Source organism: Anser anser (genome assembly GCF_964211835.1).
Source record: "Anser anser genome assembly, chromosome: 8".
Taxonomy (NCBI): domain Eukaryota; kingdom Metazoa; phylum Chordata; class Aves; order Anseriformes; family Anatidae; genus Anser; species Anser anser.
In genome coordinates, this window is record NC_139728.1 from 15919979 (window position 1) to 15939510 (window position 19532).

Below are 19532 nucleotides of genomic sequence, written 5' to 3' on the forward strand. Positions count from 1 at the left end.
TGGAGAATGAACGTTCAGAGATCTAGGAAGTACTTCATTATTTTAAACTTACATATCCAAAAACAATATTGTTCGACCCGCTTCAGGCTCAACACATCTTTCAGCCAACCCATGCTAACTAGTTTCAAGCTAATCCACTTACAAATATAACAATCAAGTCTACATAATGCAATATGTGTGGGGTTTTTTAATGCGAACTTATAAACTATGCATGAAACAAGAAGTCAAGGCACAAATATTAGTTTCCTATCTCCTCCCTCAATCTTGTATTGTCTACTCTCCCAGCTACACCAAAACACAACAGCTAAAAGACTGCAAATACACATTTTTCAGAGCTGACCACCACTACTAGTCTTTCTGATGGCCTATTATCTAAACCAAGTACTCCCCCACACTCACTTTCCCTAATTCTACAATAGATCACCAAAAAAAGCAAAAATTGGTTTACATTTGAAGAATCTTTGTTCTCCCTAACTTCTATCCACTCTCTGCATAGACCACCTGTATTCAGTGATAGTTACAAATTAACATGAATGTTCTCCAAGGGAAAGGTGCTCAAATTACACATATGATGAGATTTTGAAAAAAGTTTCCCATAATTGCTGAAAGAGACTGCAGTTACTTCTATTAAACATTGCCACATTTAGGGAAAAAGGATGCAAATTACTTAGCTGTAGTTAGAAAAAGTTACATCAAACATTTCCGGTTCCCATTAGTCAAAAGCTAGATTAGAAGGAACTGAAAAAGACACTGCATTGATAAGAAATTTGTAAGACAGCCATCAGTAAACAGCATGTACATATACTGAAAGCATGCTTTCCCAGGCACAGCATAAAGGCTACAGTACCTCAAGTCTGTCCTAGTAGATGTAGTCTGAATATATCAAAAAACAACAAAAAAGAAGTAACGTGAGTTGCTAAGATGCAACTATGAGTTTTAAATAATCATAGCATCAATTAAGATTTGATTCAAAACAAATTTGGTAGTCAGAGGGAAATACTTGAAATACTTAACCATAGACACTTTAAACAATAACGTTTAAGTGTTTTATTGCTACAAATTGGTACATCTTATCACAAAAAGCTACAAGGCATACTATTACACATACTCTATTATACAGAGTGCAATGCAGTCCCCAAAACAGCCACACTCAACAGCACAATTTTTGAAGTTTACTCATTCCATATTGAGAGGTAAATATGATAAGCGTATGCCATACAGCATTTAAAATATTTACCCCACAGACCAGCCTTTCTTTTCAATTGATTAGACCAAAAACTATTATATCCAACTTTCAGTACACACACCAAAAAAATAGGATGCTTAAAAAAATATACAACACGATGTTTTAATCAGCTTTAACAGTCAGTTTGCTATAAAAAGCTCAACTAAAATAGTCTTAATTTCATTTTAAACAAAATCAGAAACACAGAGGAATTATATAAACAAGTTCTCCACAGAATGGAATGCATGCATAGGGTGGGGAATCTTCAACAACTCTCATTTGAGACTATTAAAGAGTCTTGGCCACTTTTGAGCAGAAATAAAAAGCTGTTTTGCCCCCCCTAATTTGTTTTCATTTGTGTTTTCTTTCACTTAGTTATCTTCAGTGTGGTCTAAGGTGAAGTCAGTTTGCTCTTCAGTTCCTTCTTCCTCTTCTTCCTCCTCTTCTTCCTCACCTTCAGCTGGCTCATCAGCCTTGTCCTCTTCTTCTGTCTGCTGCTCCTGAGCCTGATCATTAATTTCAAATGGATTTTCACCCTGGAGGAAAAAACAGAAAACAAACATTTTAAATATTTTTTTCAAACAGTACAAAATAATGTTTTATCATTTCAGTGATTGGAAAGCTCTTAGTTTGTAGTATCTACTGAGTCCAATCAACTCATTGGCTAATCAAAGCCAGAGTTGCCACATATAAACCCCCATGAATAAGGCAGATTTTTAAATTTAAGATACTAGCGTTTCGCTTTTTTAGAAGTAGACTCTCAAAAGTAAGGGCCAAGTACATAGAAAGCTGGTATAACAACTTAAGAGACCTATGAAAACAAGAAAACCCCAAATCTCACCGTTAAAATTCAGGCCACTTTTTAGGTGAACCACTATTATGCAAGTGCTGAGAGGCTACAGACCACCAAGAACTATTTCACCCAATCTGTAACACTGTCCAACACTGAAATGCCAAGGATACCTATTAGCTCAGTAAACTGGCTTGTGAAAGAAAAGAGAATGCCTGAACCAGTTTAACTCCAGCATCAGTGGAAAGCATTGTGAAATAAAAAGGTAAGCATCCAAACCTTACTTCAGCTGGTATTTGTGCAACTCTCCAAACTGTACTCATCTACTTTCCTTTCCGGATAGAAGTGAGAAAGACCTCTTGACTACAAAGCCTCTGGTACTATCCTCCTTGGGCTCAAGCAAGTATTTTCATTCACATTTGGACATAGCAACAAGGATTTCCAAAGATGGGCACAGAAATAAATGGAGTTAAGAATACTCCACCTGATTAGCTTCAAATACGCGCTCAACAGTAAACATTAGAGTGAAAACAGGTAGGTACATTAAGATCTTTAAGCTTTTAATGCTTTTAACATTAGCTTTTCGTTAGAAAATAGTATTGTTTCCTAGTACAAGAATAAAAACGTGGCTTGTATCTGTAACAGATTCACAAGAATGTTATAAGTACTTCTACAGATCTGATACAAAAGGAAAAGACTAAAATCCTCTAATGTCTATGCTAGGTATGATGATGAATTGCAGTTAAAGAATGTACTTCTGAAAGAACTACTTCCACACTCCCACAGACAACTCAGCTGTTCCTGACTCCTGGGGACAAGCTACAGAAAATTTTTACTGTTCATTCCTGTGAAAACAGTATGCAACTTACAACTAACCTACAAGAACTGGATTCAGCACACTATTTCTAGCTGAACAGATCTCTACACAATAATCACCCTCCTCCCCCACAAAAAAAAAGATTTCCCCCCGCTACTGTTTTTTCAGAGAAAAAGAGCATTTTAAGTTCTCAAACTAAGGCAAAAGTTACTACCCTCAAGGGAAGATCCTAATGATTGCACTCTTTTTCCCAGTGATGTAGCATTTAACACATCCAACACAGAAACAATTTTGATACTAGTTGATTTTGACAGTCACACTGGTCCCATCTTCCCAGATGGCTTAAATATATATACACACACATCTATGGAAAATAAGAATGTAAGCAGGGAAGTATTTTTTTCCCAGGAGATGCATCCTTTGAGCTCCTTGTCTCTAGAATATTTAAATTGCACAGAAAGCTTGAAACTAAAGCCGTGTTTACAGGCAAATGTGTACATGATTCAATTGACCCCAGAAACTAGTCTCAGTATTTAATTATAACAGGTCTAACAAACCTGATCCAAAAAGATACTGCAGTCTGCCTACCTCAGAGGTAAACTTCAGAATGCCTTCACTAATACATATGTATTAGTTATTATTATATATTATATGATATATTATTATACATATGTATAACAAACAGTCCTTCTGCTGAGTTTGTTTTATTTCATTTTGTACATATAGCACGCAACCTGTGGAATAGTTTTCTACATGGAAAGAAGATTAAATCAAAGAACAGAAAAGATTTTCCATTAATTGTTAGGTAAAGGAGTAAGTCACACGTTGAGCTGTCACCATGTTGAGCCCGGTCACCAGACCACCGGTGAGCTCCTGCTCACTGCTGCTGGGGAGAGCTCTGCGGCAGGCACACCTGTGCCTTCCCAAGCCAAGGCCACAGCGTCAGCATCCAGGGCAAGCACCACTCCAAACCCTGACTGTGGCTCAGTGTGGAAAGGTGCTCCCTGAAGCTGTTCATCCCACAGCAGCTGACTCTCCTGGGTGATGTGGGGACAGAGCTAGGCCCCACAAGTCCCATCTGAAAACAACCCTAACAAAGAGCCCCCAAAATACAGTTCAGCCTCTGCTGAAAAAAATGGCATTTTGCTCAAAAGTAGCCACGGACTCCACAAGACAGTTATTGCTTGTCAGTTAGCTTACTCCAGACCAGAAGTCAGTCCACACCCCCAATTTGCAGTCAAACACTAGCCAGAGTGTTCAACCCTGAAAAGTCTTATACAATGCAAAAGGCAGCAAATATCCCCAAAACTGCTTGCCTGCTATTTGCCAGAGCCAGGCAGTCAACATAGCCAGGACTCAGCCTGCCAGGTCTTCCCTGTTCCAAATTTCTTCTTTCCACTCTGCACATGCTGCATACACAAAGCCTTCTGAAAGAATGTTTTTGTGTGTGTGTTTTTGTTTCCTCAAGCCAATCTGCCTATAGTCTCAAAGCAACTGATTTTCAGCTGTCAGCAGGATTTTCTACTCTCTTGAAAAACTGCAGACACCAAATACATACACTGGTTCATCACATGCTGCATAAAAACTACTGGACTCCTTCAGTCTGCAGTTGATTATACATTAAGATAATTATGAGAGGGATTTGCATAACCAAGAAGCTAGATATATCTCACTGTGCAGGTGCTGCTAAAAGTGTATTGTGTTTGGGAAATACCAATGGTAAGCATTCTGAAAATGGCAGTGACCTCCTTGTGAAGACAATCTTCAATTTTCCAACTAGTGAACGGCACATTTCCAATCCCCTTTCACCAGTCTCCCACTAGGGGGCTGTAAGGGACAATGCACATGCATGTCATGCCATAGAGAATACCAGCAGAGAGCTGAAAATAGAGTCAAATATTCTAAGCTGTGGTAGCTGGTAATTTGCCATCTTTTCTTAACAGATATAGAAGAGCTGTCTGAAACTGAATTATGCATCCAATTGTACATAATTCTGCAGAACATGACTAAATTCAGCCTTTTAAATTACAATTAAATATTGCATTGGCTGACACCTTGTCATATTTCTGCAATACAGTATTGCTTTTTCTGAAGTTATCTATTGGTTAGGCACAGGGAAAATGTTACTACAGAAAGTCACATATCTGGCCCAGAAAAGGAAAAAATACTTTGCCAAAATGATTTCACATATTTCTCAAGCTGTGAATTTGTAACACAGGCTGCCACATCTTTTAAATTCTCTGACCACGAGAAGTAATGTTTTAAGCTTCCACTGTTTGTGTGCTGCCACAAATCCTAGAAATTCTATCAAATAAAATTAGACAAGTTGCATGTATTGTACTTTACAGTACAAAGTCACCTGCAGGAACCCTCACTTCTAACCGAAGATTAACTCATATGTAAAGGGTTTTGTACTCTTCACATCTTACCTTCACATACAGCTCATACCGTGCCTTGACTATTGGATTATTCAAGATACTGGTAGCGGTAAGAACGCTCTCCCTTTTTATTTGTTCTCTGTAGGCCTAGGAAACAGATTTAACAGTGAATAATTATTATACACCTATTCTGACTGTCACATATTTGAATTCGTAGTCTGTTTCTGTAAGGAAAATTGTGAAAGGAATAATGCATGAAATGCTCATTCTTGGCATTTAATTCAGTTTATTACACAGCTAGGACTTCTAGGACTTAAGTTTGATAGCGTTTATAGTTTGTTGCTTTAGTTTAATTAAGATATATATTCAGGTCTTGGTCATATAATGAACTACATATAACCATGCACTTATCTACTCCCACAGTTAACTGTTCTCACCTACAGATAATACCCATGCTTTTCCACAACTGCCTATGGTTCATAATTATAGAACTTCATAAAAAAACATTACTTTTGAAATCTCTTTTTTACTATGACAACTTGGATTATTTTTTTTCATTCATACTATGCTTCTAATGTTGCTGGAAATGTTGGATGAGTATCATGAATTGTAACAGGATCCAATTCCATACTACTTCTAACTCTAAATTGCACTCACTTTTCTTCACATTAAAAGGATAACAGCCAATCAAAAAAAGAACACTAGTATTGTTAAATTGCTGGAAACACATGTATTATGTTTTACAATTTGAGTAACAATCTTTCTGGCACTTACTGGCAGCAAAATTCCCCTAAAATAAAAATGAAGTTATTCCTAGTAACATTCTCAGAATTTACTATCGTCAACTATGAAACACACCACCTTTCATTCACTGTGGGCATTATAATGTCTCATGAACTAGCTGGCACTTTATTTACAGAGAACATTCTAGATATCTACAGAATAAATAGTGTTGATAAGAATTTAGAAGTTATTTACACTGAGTACCACAACATTTCTCACCTACTATGAAACATGCCTTTTTTTTTTTTTTAAAAATCTCTTAAAATATGCCATATCTTACTTGTTTTCCTTTTGTGTGATCAGGAGATTTTAAGTGTTGCTGAACGGAACTGTGTAACGCAGGAACATACACACTGCAAGCACTGCAGTGAACAGTCTCAACTTTCATCATGTGGTCATCAGCAGTAACCCCTGCCAAAGAACATGCAAAAAATCATTAACACACACAGTGTTATACCAGGGGAACGGGAGAGGGGATTGGATGTTTTATACCAGGAAGTTAGAGCTCTCAATTGGTAAACATGTCAAACTGAACTGCAGGGGAATAGTCACACAAATTCAGGCATCAGAACTAGGCTTGCTGAAGACAATGTTGGTAGAGAATTTTTTTTCACCTGATACTCCAATTCCTTCATTCCACAGACTATGTATGAGATTCAAGCAATTATGTTTGATGCCTGAGGTTATGATATATGAACACCTTACCTGCCTAAATAGAGGGAAATAAAAATGATAAAAAAATCATAAATTGAATGTACAAAACGTCTGCTATTTAAAATCTACAATGACCAATATTCTTAATAATATGCATTTTAATACAAGAAACAAACCTTAAATCCCTGTTTCTCACCAAAGTAGCTGAATTAACTTCACCCCTCATAAAAACACCTAATGTATTTCCTTGTCTCCCAATTTCTCAACACCAAGAAAAACTGTATGAATCCAATGTAAATGTCTTCCAAGTTCAAATGCCAGCTTGCCAACAGAGCATTCTGATCATAGAGGTAAACAGGCCCTCCAGTACTTAAGAAGAATACATAAAAATAATGTGAGATGTTGGTTACATCCATTAAGTAACTTCTAAAGTTTAAATTCAAAAGAAGGCAATACTTAAATACATTTATTGTTTGAAGTAAAGGGATTCCAAAGATTTATTTTCTGGCTCTAGTGCATTTTTTGAAAGCTCTCAAGCAAAGGATAAAGCAGAGGGATGTGGCACAAGAAGGCAGAGGGACACAAATGCCTTTAGAAAACAGTCTGTTGAGCAGCCAAGGGGGGGAAAAAACAGTAAGTCAAGGCCAAGATGCATATTGGGTAGCCATGGATTAGAAAGTGCTCCAAGTCCTCCTTTTGTCACAGTCTGCCTCAAAAACACAACTATCCCACTGATATCATCTAGCTCCTGAACATCACATTGATCATTATCATGTTACCACTTAATAAAGTGATCTTTTTCAATCTAACTGCACCCACCTGTTGCCATTCCTCATGGATTATACTGAATAAGACTGTGGCAAGGCCTACATAATTCTGTTTGTCAAGTACTTAGCAAAACATTATCTTGTTTTACGACAAGGCTACCTGGGCAGGAAATCTGAAGTTTATCTCTGCTTACATTTCACATAACATCAAAATGAGTCAAGGAAAACAAACCAGGTAGAAAAAAGGTGTGGGAACTGATCTCCATAGTATGCACTATCATTACTCACCTTCCATTATATCTTTTTCAACAGCTTGAGCATTGTCTGTTTGGTTACTTGTCTGTTGCTTACGCATAGCTGTCTTCTTGAATTTATTTACCATACACTCCTACAGAGAATCAGAAAAAAATAAATTGTAATGGCTGATGTTTGAGCGTTTATGTTCCAACAGAAACCCGTAGTTAAAATATTACTTGGAATAGCTCTGTTGGAAAAGAGAGCAAAAATAAATAGCAATTAATTGGGCATTTTTAAAGCACTACTTTTAATTGTAACTGTGAGAAGTTACAATTGCAACACTATTTTAATGACTCTGTATTTGTCTCACTTTCAACAATACACACTGCACCAGAAGTCTTCTCCAAAAGGAATGATGATAAATTAAGCATATTTTGAAGACTAAATGATACCTTCTAATTACACTCTAATGTAAAAACATTAGATAAATTTTAAAAAACCATTGTCTTACATGAAGAAACTCCATCACTACTTTGTCAAATTTGGTTTGCTTCTGGATATGATCCAATGTTTCCTGGTGAGCTGCACTCTCCAGATGGGACTCAATCTCTTTTTCTTCAAATGTTCGAAATTTACAAAATGAGCAAGTAAATGCCATTCTACCAAGAGAAATACAATAAATAATATTACAATTAAAGAAACATTCTTCCCTCTCCCCTCAAAACAATGAGGACTTGACAAACCTAACCAGAAAAGTAATAAGAAAAGCATTCTTTAAAGAAGCCTGAATGAAAAAAAAAAAAATCTATTTTACCATTAGGAAAGATACCTGCTACAAGAACCAAATAAAGGCTAGTCTGAGACTAGTAAATTATCTATGCAGAAGAAAAACTACTAAAACCAGATGCTAGCTATCATAAAACCATATTATTCTGTGTGTTTATCCATCATAGCTCTCCATTTTGTGTTATCTTTTGTAGTACTTATCAAAGTCAAGCCAATGATTTACTAACTACAAACTGTTAAAAGAACTCACCCAAAGCTCGTTTTCCATATAAAAACTAAATCCTTACGAGGAAATATGGCCTCCTCAGTACTACTGAGGCACTAATGCTACGACCATACACTGCATTCGCATAAAGCAGAATAGCTTTGTACAGCCCTGGCCAACAGCCTGCTTGGCTGTGACAAAATTGAAGTTAGTTACAGAACTATCTACTTACTATTACTACAAAATAGCTCACCATACATACAAAAAAACTGAACCAGGTCAATTGCTAACAACTTAGCTCAACCTGAATATGAATTTGTTTCACTGGAATATGAGTTTCAAAAGCAGTACCCTTCTAAGCTGCTTCTCAAGTGTGCACTGATACACTTGTCAGGGAGAAGAGGCAAGTAACTCGTGCATTCCTGATACAGCGAATGTCATGCAAATCATAGAATGATTCGGGTTGGAAGGGACCTTAGAGATCACCTAGTCCAAACAACCCTGCTACGGGCACGGACACCTCCTAGATCAGGTTTCTCAAAACCCCATCCAACCTGGCCTTGAACATTTCCAAAGATGCAACATTCACAATTTATCTGTGCAACCCCTTCCAGTGTCTCAATACCTTTACAGTGAACTTCTTCCAAATATCTAATCTAAGCCTACTCTTTTATCTGTTACCCACCGTCCTATCACTACACTCCCTGATAAAGAGTCCCTTCCCCACCTTTCCTGTAGACCCCCTTCAATGCCTACAGACTGCTGTAAGGTCATTATAAAGTCTCCCTGGATCTCTCTTCTCTAGGCTAACCAATCCTAACTCTCTCAACCTGTCCTTGTAGAAGAGGTGCTCCATCCCCTGATGATCTTCACTGCCCTCCTCTGGACCCACTCCAACAGGTCCATGTCTTCTTTATGCTGCAGGTCCCAGAGCTGAACATCTAGGGTGCTGTTCATTTCTGCTCATTTGTTCATTTATTTTTCTTTTGAAATCAGTCCATAAGGGCCTTTCAGGAATGAAGGTATATTCTTACAAAGCAAGGATAAAGCAGAAGAAAACCACACCACATGAGACAAGTTACAACACAAACCTGTATCCGTCACCATATTTTTCGCTGTTTTTTTCCCTTCTACGCCTTTGCTTCTCTCTTCTGGCCTCAATTCGTCGCTTTTCCTCTTCTTCACTTTTAACTTCTCCTTTGGCATCTTAAAACACAGAATGATTTTAAAGTGTTATATTCCCCAAAAATCTGGCTCTCCAAGCAAAGCGTTTGTCTTCCCTGTCTCCTCCACAAACACCTTTTATATAGTCACAAAATGCAGATCCTACATCAACATTGTTTTAAGGCTTATTTAAATGCCATAGAAGTTCTTTCGTTTTCCTCCATTACAAATGACAAATTTAAATACCTGTTTCAAACAGGCAGTGGTCTAGATTACATGCATAAGAGAAAGGAAATTCAGAATTAAAGCAGATCCTATAACCACAAAGCAGACACAATAACCATGTAATAAAGAAAACACAACGGATGTTACAAACGATTTCCTTCTCCATTGCCTAAATTCATAAAATGTGTTAAAAAAGTAAGAGTCACGCTGTGCAATAATTATTAGAGGTCATACATACATGCATACTAAATCTATTCACCCAAAGTCACACAAATACAGTATCTAAAAAACCTTACCTGACAAAGCAAACTGACTTACCTCCAAAAGTCTGATACCCAAGATCATAAGCATCTCTTGTAAAGTCTTCATATATAACAACTGCACCACTTGTGTCCACTTCAATTTCCTAAGTCAAAACCAAAAATTTCATGTGAAAAAACAATGCCATCCTAAATCCAGCAAACAATGTGAATTATTTCCACTAATTTGTTACCTGCTATTTTTAATCAAATATGACAATGGACGAAAGTGAAACGAGCAACCACATAAGACTCAATGTAAAATCACCTCAAACTATGCATTTATCTTTCATGCCAGGATATCTTTATAAATTAGTTTCAAAGTCAAAATTCTCATTGTCTTCTACATAAACCTTCTGACTGCCAATTCAGACTTAAATACTTCCTTGAGAATACGTTAATACCTCCACTCAACGACAAGGAAAAAACATTTCAATCTCTTAACATGGAAGAAGGATATATACACGCTTATCTTAATAATCGCATTCTTGCATGCTGTTGGCAACTAATCTTTCTGCAGGTGGGAACTAGTCTTTGCACCTTAACAGAGAACATCTGTTAACAATTATTCTCTTTTCATTTACCTTCTCCCCTTAATGTTACTGACATCTCATCTATCCATTCTCCCTCATTGCCGTAATTTCCCTGTCATTTTATACTTAATTTCTCAACCCACCCAAGCCAGAGGTTATTGGTATGTGAAATCAAGTTGACTGCCTATGACGTGAGAAGCGTTCACGTGGCAGCCGTATATTACAAAAATAGCTGGTAGGTGTACAAATACACTTGAAAGTTCCCTTTCCAGACTATTTGCACAAGCTACCCCTTTCACTTGAAGTCAGTAAGATTTCAAACTGCCACTAAAGTAAGACAGTTTCAAATAAAAAGGAAAAAAAAATCAAGTTTGGAAAAACTTACATAGTTAAGCCTTAGTTTTTGTACCTCTAAAGTAATAATTATTTGTCTTAAGGTATACCATTCAAATTGTGAAAGAATCAAGCATCTTCTAGTTCTGAGAGTCTTTACCTCTATAGTAGAATCCTGGAAAGATGTCTTCATGTCTATAAGGATAAAATAAGAAAGAAATAATAAAAAATTGCTGTTTAATATTACTATCTACTAATTTTAGAGCAATAAAATATTCAGGGAAAAAGTCAACTTATTCTGCACCTAACACAGTCTAGATCTACAATTTATCATATTTTAATAATAACACTTAAAGTAAAATCAGGTATTCTTAGGAATATAAACTAACCAGTCTTTCAAAAACAGTCACTGGTATCTAACTCCACAAAACAAGGAAGTCATGACTAAAAGGACAGTCATGACTTTTTGAGATAGATGAGATTAAAAACGATAAAAAGACATTTTGAGATATATTGCACATTGTGTACATCCACATTCTCCTGTTAGTTGATATCCACTTTTTAGTTTTCAACTACACAATACCGCTTAGAGCACCTTTCAGTTCAAGTCTTCGAAAATTGTACTAAGCCACTCAGTCTTCCCACAAACCCATCTCAGAACCACAGAACAAGTTGATTAAAAGTGCATTCTAGTGGGAACCATCTGCTCCATTAACATAGCTTCAATCTTACATGGTATAGAACAGTCCTTGGGTTGTGGAAATTAATGAATGGAAACAGGTAACACACTAAAAGTGCTCTGTCTGAAGGTAGATCAGGAAAGTAGAACCTACAAAGATACTGAGAAGAGCTAAGAGAAGAAACCATTGACATGCAAGTCTTTTGAGATACTTGGATGTGTATTTTATGGACCTATTTCACGACACCAAAGTTAGTGAGTCCAATATTATATTGCCCCTGTACAAAATGCATATTAATGTGTTCTACACGCCCACCTGTTGAAAATTTTATCTTAGCTTTGAATTCAAAGCTAACAGCTTTGTAATATAAAATAGAGCAAGTAAGAATTAAAAATCAAAGTCTCTCCCAAGTCTGCACACTTACCTTGCTAGCTTTGAGCTTAAGTAATTTTAAACGTTTTTCAGGCATGATTTATAATAAAACTATATAAAACATTGCAGATACAAATCACTGAGAAAGCGACAAACACAAAACCAAAATTCGACCACTGTACATGCTGTTTGTAATACTTTAACTGAAGTTTACATTGCCTCAAAGCAAATAACTTATTCAAACTGTATTAGCAAGTTTTCTACCTTCGACTTTTGGCTGCAATACAACAATTATTAGAGTTCTAGGACATCTTCAAGGAAACTACAAAAGTCAAGTGTCACTAATGCTTTGTAATTTATATTTCCAGTTTATCATCTTTAAAGTTCTTGCCTTCACTACAGAATTTCACTTACGAGAACAACTCTCGTCTACCCTCCACTGTTAAAGAACTATTTTCCACTGTTTTCTCATTTCACCTCCCTCTCTCTCTCCTCTTCATCCACACTTTATGCCTTTATTGTAGCTGCACTACAGTTGATGCTCTATTTCACATATACATCAAGATCTTTGGGCAACCAGGCCTAGTCTTATACAAGTGCACATTTTAAGGTTTGTCAGCCATCACCAATTAACAGTACATAAAATCTGGTAATATTTTCAGTGGTAAAAATTTGCACCCATGAAGTATCTTTATGAAGTCTAGATGAAGCAGTCCTCAGCAGTACATATTTAAACACATCAAAATATCCACATTCATTCAGCAAGTTATCTTTGCAGTAGAAGAGTAATTTCAAAAGGTCTGTTATAGACTACTTTGAAGGTAGAAAATAAAAAGTTACAACACAGCACTGCCTTTTTTCCAAATATTAAAACTAAATAACTCCAAATTAATTTTAAAAAAATAGCAATTTTAACTTAATTTTGGCACTTATTACTTACTAGGTGATTTTTTCTGAGTCAGCTTCAAAATAGGTTTTGTCATTTTGGGTTTCTTGATAAATGTCCCACCAGGTTTGTTGTATGGCTGCGGTATCATTTTTCTTTTTATTCCTCGCGCAGCAACTGCTGCAGGACTGGGTTTGTTATGATAGTCAACAACAATTCCAGGTCTGTGCATTCCTCCAAAGTCTCCCATATGCTGGAAATTTGGGAAATCAAGAAAAAGGTATTAGTATATGACATCAATAGAAATACAACAATTACTCGGCACAAGTGTTTATTTTAAAATTAAACTGTATATTAAAATCTGCATTCTGGAACAAAATGCAGGGGGAAATTTAAGTTCCCAGTTTTGATGTTTTGTGCAATGGTTTTTTGGCTGTCCAGTAGAACACACATGGATAAACCGTGTTTCTGCTTATTCAGAACCATTGTCCAGATGATGAACATGCCTGTCAAAGTTCAATCTCAGCCTAACATTTTGGCTCCTCTCTTCAGATTCTCTAGATGATGAATGACTTTTCCCTTGCTGAAAAAAACAGAGCTAACCAAACTACTTTTTCCTACACTCTAGTTAGCAGCCGAGAGAGAAAGAGAGACTTCTTTACGCTAAATAATTAGCAGTGATTTGAAAACTGAATAAAGAAAGTTGTTCAGTGTGAAACAGTGATTAACTGAAGGAAGCTCAGTCTTTCTTTTACTTAATCAATCCATGCGCAGCAGTGAATTCCGAAGTTGGGCTTGGAGGGACTGATACAAAAACCATGTCAGCAACAGGAATGAAAATTCAGTTGAAAGACTAAATCCTTCTGTTACTTCTGAAGTGCTGTACAGACATTGGTGGACACCTGTTTATGAAAGCAACCTCTCTGAAGGCATGGAATAAACGAGTAATCTGAAGAGGGAGAACTTAGGTAGCTGCATTTTTTTCAAAGCACCAACACGTTTCTTAATATTAGCTCAATTATTTGATTAACAAAGGTCAGAAGACAGCCCACTAACTGGATGGATGAATTGGATAAGCAGAAATATTTGTGTCACCATAAGAAGAGAATTAGTACTACACTATCAAAGAACATGAAAATAACTTCAAAATACTTTGCACAAAAAGGATACCCATTTTATTAGCAGATTTTATATGACAGACTGAATGCATCAAAACAGGCACTTTGCTTAATCAAAAGTCCATGCACAAGATCTCCACGTTAATTAATTTAGTTGAGACAGTTACAGAACTACCTAGCATGTACATTTACATCGTATGTCTACAAATTTGGAACGAAGTAGGCACTTGAATAGTTTCAAGTACTTTTTTAAAAACAGTATCTATTAAAGGTGCAATGCATTTTAAGTATGGTAAGTACTTTAGCCTTTATGTAATAAAGGATAATGTAAAAGACTAAAAAGATAGATTTCAAAAACAAAAATAAAACAGAAATAAGGCTGCTTGGTCATCATTTTGCACGAAACTTTCAGATCCAAATGAGTTCTGAAAGGATGGCATCCAAGCTTAAGAATCAAACACTTTCAGCTTTACAAGCAGAGAAATATAAAGATTAAACTATTTCTAATACCATGCTACATGCTAGCTAGTAGCCATGTGCAAATCTGAGCTAAAATTTGAATATGACAACTACAGTATTCAAGAATGCTGCAAAGTAGACCTTCTGAAACAAGACCACCAGACAATTAGGCACTTCAAAGACCCAGAAAAAAAATGATCTTCATCTACACTTCAAGCTACAAGCAAGTTGTATGGTTTAACATTAAAGAATTGCTTCCCAAAGAGATATGGCACACTTAAGAATTTTAAAAGTTAAGTTGTACCTAGAGGCATAGGCAGAAAAGCGTTCACTGAACTCTTTCCACTTTAAAAAAAATCAGTATTGGGATTATAAAACCAAAGTAAAGGGACACCATCAACTTAAAGTTAGTACTTCTGTCAGGATTATTTTTTATTCTCTTCTGCTGTATTTTTCCCTAGCTCATTAAACATTAAGCACAACTTCTCCAAACTGTGATCTACTATTTTGTGTCCAGCTAATATGGACAGTTTTTACATCCTACACTGGAAAGGAATCCACTGAAAAAGAGGTAGAAGATATGTCAGTAAACAAAATGAATACAAGTCATAGGGCTAGACACATTACCTGGAAATCAATCTCAAGTTTGCGAAAGAACTCGATTTCAAGTTGATGATGCCCCTTTAATCATGCTTTAATTTTAAATAAGAATCACTGTAACTGCTAGCCACCTACCTTTGCAAATTCCTCCCCATCACTCTTTCGATACACAAGTCAGAGTAAGAACTAAGTTTAAGAGAAGACTTGATGTTTGATAAAGCATGTGTTGAACATACTAAAGAATTAGCTAAAGTTTTACCTTTACAGGAAACGAAAGCTACTCTGGCATTCACAACCGGGTTTTATTTTTTGCATATACATTGCACCTTTAACCTACTAAAAACTTCAAATGGCTTTGAATTAAACTTTCACAATATTCAAGAATTTCCCCACCAGCAACAAGGATGCTAGTGCTTACAAGGAAAAATGCAAGTCCTTTTAATCCCTTTTAGACCAAACCTATTACTTTGATCGTCGCCTTTCAAACAAAAGGAGAGATTTAACAAACCTTATCAACTAGTCTTCTATTACTCATTACTTTCAAGAGCGAAAGAGAGACTGCATTCTACTTGAAGACAGTTTCAAGGGGGTAAACAACATTGTCAACCATGATAGTTTGCTTGGACAAAAAACCACACTGTACTGAACAGTGTATTAATTTTAAAGCAGTGGTCTTGAAAGGGTTTAAAAGAGTGTCTAGTGAAAAGAATCTGAAAAGATTCTGTACTTACTCCTCGGCCTCGGCCTCTGCCTGTTGATGGTCCTCCAAAAGCATCATAGTTTCTGCTTCCAAATCCACTTTCAGGATAAGCAGGCGTTCCTCTCCCCCGAGAGCCTACAGGTGCAGGCTTCATATGGGGTGAAGAAAAACTGCTGTAGGAAGAGTAACTCTCTCTTCCTCTGTCCTCCATAAACCCAGGCCTCAATTTTGAACGGGAGTAAGGTGCTTCCCAGCTAGACCCGCCCTGGTTTCTACCTCCGAAAGAGTCAAGGCTATTCCGGTAGGAGTTGTCAAATCGACCACCATAACTACCTCCGAAGCGGCTTTGTTCGGGTTCATTATAACCATAGCCAGATCTGTACAGATCTCGCCCACCCAGAGAAGACCCGGAGTCGTAAGACTCATAAGGTCCAAACCTGGAAAAGTTGCACAGTGAGGAGAAAAAAAAGTAAGCTTACTAATGTTATACATTTCAAAAAGACAAGTTATCAGTTGACATTTATCAACTAAAATCAATTTATTACTATACTGGTCGGTACAGTTGTGTTATTGTTTAATCTTGATTAGGGCTGGGCAAATGACACTATGACCAGATAGAAAGCTATCTGAGCCATTTTTTCTACAAACAATTCTAAAGTTCAGTATGCCTGAACTTCATTCAATTAAAATTTTCAGCAACATTTACTAAAATATTATTAGAGCCCAGCCCTAGTCTCACGAAAATAATGACCTGCAGACATTCACAGGCTAGTCAAACTGTCCTTTCTTCAAAATCATGCCCTCATATTTTAACAGTTAAACAGCAGTTAAAAGGCGGCTTAGTTCTCAACTGAGAGTTAAAAAAAATATCAATTTTTAGTGGTACAGTTGTGAGTCTTAAACACCCCAGAATTCTAATTTTAAAGGAAAACGTAAGTGCTCTTCCATGCATGTTTATACTTTTTGGAAATCATCTTCCCTGCAATATTCAGTCACCCAATCAGAGATTGTGATCTTCGATGCACATATATCTTTTCCTTGCAGACCACTAAGTCTAGAAACTCCGGATTTTGAAAGTCTATCTCAATACACGCACAGTGGAAACAAAAACAGTCCTTGAAGTTTCTAAGTATAGTAACAAGGAGCTGAAATCTTTAGCTATTTACTATGAGTCTGATTTACTTTAGCAGGAGTCAGGCTGGAAATCATCAGTATTTGTACCCAGTTAGAAGGGAAACACATTAGTGTTCCTACAGGGTTATAACAGGTAATTGAGCAGGAGTTGGGAAAGACAGCCCCTTGACTGATAAAATATAAACCAGAACAGACTCAAAGTTCTGCCTGGATCTATAATAAATTGAATGCCTTCATTTTAAAATATGTTTAGTCTTGGAAGACCGAGAAGTAAACAGAAAATAGTGCTATCTAAAGGAGTCCATGTACAATATTAACATTACATGGCAAGAGACATTTCCATGTTCAAGTAGTCATTGAAACTCAATCATATGCAGATTACTGTATGGTAGGTACAGCTCATTCCTCAATCTCTGCTCAGACTTTCAAGTAAATCTTATGTTCATCATTAAACAAATTATAATGAACTAAAATGTTTAACAGAACCATGCAGCAAAACACAACATTTCTCCAGCCTCCCTACTTAGTTCTGTCCTTGCGCTACAGTGACTACAAAGAAGAATCATACAGTAGTCTGGCTACAGCCAGACAAGAATTCAAGGGCGCACACAAGAAAACCATCAGGTTACCTAAGTTTTCTTCACGTTTCATTTCCTCCAAGATAGAATCACTACTCTGAAAAGCATGCTACTTCAAATGTGATATTAAAAGATAAATCAAATCAGCTGTTCCCTAGTGTTTTTATCTGAAAGAGCAACGGGAATAACATCCCAGCATTAAATACACAACTTTAAGACCACTGCCTCAGAAATTTTACTTTTAGACTAAACCATCTTGCAAAGCAGCCCAGAACATGCACACAGTTTTTAGTGTAATCAGTACCTGCCAAAGAAATAATCTGGACATGACTTTCAGATTCAATACCAAGACCATTTAAGCACTGCACATTCAAACCAAAGAGCACATACCCTAAATGTTCCTTGAAAACGGAATGTTGATAGATTCAGTCTAAGCCACTAAACCAATTAGGTCTAGTCTGCTATGTCAGAAACAGTATGTCAGGCCAATCAGTTATAAATTACTAACCGTTACCAAAAAATAAAGCTTGTTCCATTTTCAGTCACAGACATATTGTTTCAGTGTCAAACTTTTCCACAAAAATGCTAATTGTTACAATAATCTAGCTCTTACAGTTTAAGATTTGCCAGTAGTTAATGAACATGAAGACTCAGAACGGAAGTGTTCATACAAAATCATAACAACATGCCTCAGGAACACTTAAGTTAGAAAACAGAATGACTGAAACTTAAATCGTATTTGATCAATTCTTGGGACAACTGAAGGATTATTTTACCTGTTACCACCACCACCACCTCCTCCGCCTCCACCTCCATGACTCTCCATCCCATAGGATTGGTTAAGGTAAGAGTCCATGGATCGTGGGCCACCATAGCCTCCATGCCCATAATCACGGTCCATGTCTAAAAAAGAGCAGAAAAATGTTTATAAAGAAAGCAAGAGAGAAGTCTTATTAAGTATTCTAGCTTAAATTCTTAAGTAAAATGTTTAACCTGCCACAGAGCTTACAAACAAAATACAGCACTCTCAGTTGTGAATCAATTTCAACAATGTGCTGAGGGAAGCCGTGTGTCTTTGTCATCATCAGAGAACCTCTTAATTGAAATGAAGATGACATTTTTTGTCAGTAATGGACAGGTCAGGATTATTGTTCTGTCAGCTGGAATTCAGACGCAGGTTAAGACAACTAAATGGAAAGAGCCTGATGCGGAGCATCAGAAGTTAGTCAAGAATGATGACCACTTCCTCCCTTTGATAACACACACAGTCCAGACACCTGGCTATAACAATGCCACAAAAAAAACGTTCATAAGTTGACCAGAGACACTGGTTCAAGGTTACAACCCATATCACGCTGCAATGCAGACGCTGCATACAGGCTCCAATCAAACGCTCCCTTCTAGCACCAACAAAAAACCACCACAGCACCACTGAGTTGCAGGTGACCAACTCTACTAAGGTGGTGGTACGTCATAGCTGAGCTGATGCCACTTCATGACACCTTTGTATCTTGTAAGGAAGTCTGCCAAAAGAACCAAGTTTCTCCTCAACGCTCTAAGTCCTATATAAAAGTATGGTTAAAATAACCACATAACAAATCAAAGCTCTAAGACAACAACGTAGATCCGCATAAGGAACATGACCCGCAGCCTTCCTGTAACATGCACACTTTGCACCACATCACCATTCTAGTGGCCATAACTGTTTCCCAGAACTGACCAACACTAACTTCTGGGTAATAGAAAGAAAGCCTGTCAAGTCAAGCCTCATTAAAAAGGTAAGGTAGAGAAGGAAAATCAGTGAGCACA

General features: G+C 36.8%; 1 protein-coding gene across 4 annotated transcripts in view; it reads right to left on the minus strand.

The window, feature by feature from the left end:
• Window positions 1–1032: 1032 nt before the first annotated feature.
• Window positions 1033–19532, minus strand: part of ZNF326 (zinc finger protein 326) — an 80463-nt gene continuing 61963 nt past the window's right edge. For all 4 annotated transcript variants that reach the window (XM_083847118.1, XM_083847119.1, XM_083847117.1 and 1 more), the window contains 11 exons: window positions 18500–18626; window positions 16043–16448; window positions 13189–13387; window positions 11357–11391; window positions 10350–10437; window positions 9734–9848; window positions 8163–8310; window positions 7703–7802; window positions 6274–6404; window positions 5262–5357; window positions 1033–1761 (listed from right to left, as the gene is read on the minus strand). In XM_083847118.1, the coding sequence (XP_083703244.1) occupies window positions 1597–1761; window positions 5262–5357; window positions 6274–6404; window positions 7703–7802; window positions 8163–8310; window positions 9734–9848; window positions 10350–10437; window positions 11357–11391; window positions 13189–13387; window positions 16043–16448; window positions 18500–18624 (1608 nt within the window). In that variant the 5' untranslated portion in view covers window positions 18625–18626 and the 3' untranslated portion in view covers window positions 1033–1596. The remainder of the gene's footprint in view (window positions 1762–5261; window positions 5358–6273; window positions 6405–7702; window positions 7803–8162; window positions 8311–9733; window positions 9849–10349; window positions 10438–11356; window positions 11392–13188; window positions 13388–16042; window positions 16449–18499; window positions 18627–19532) is intronic.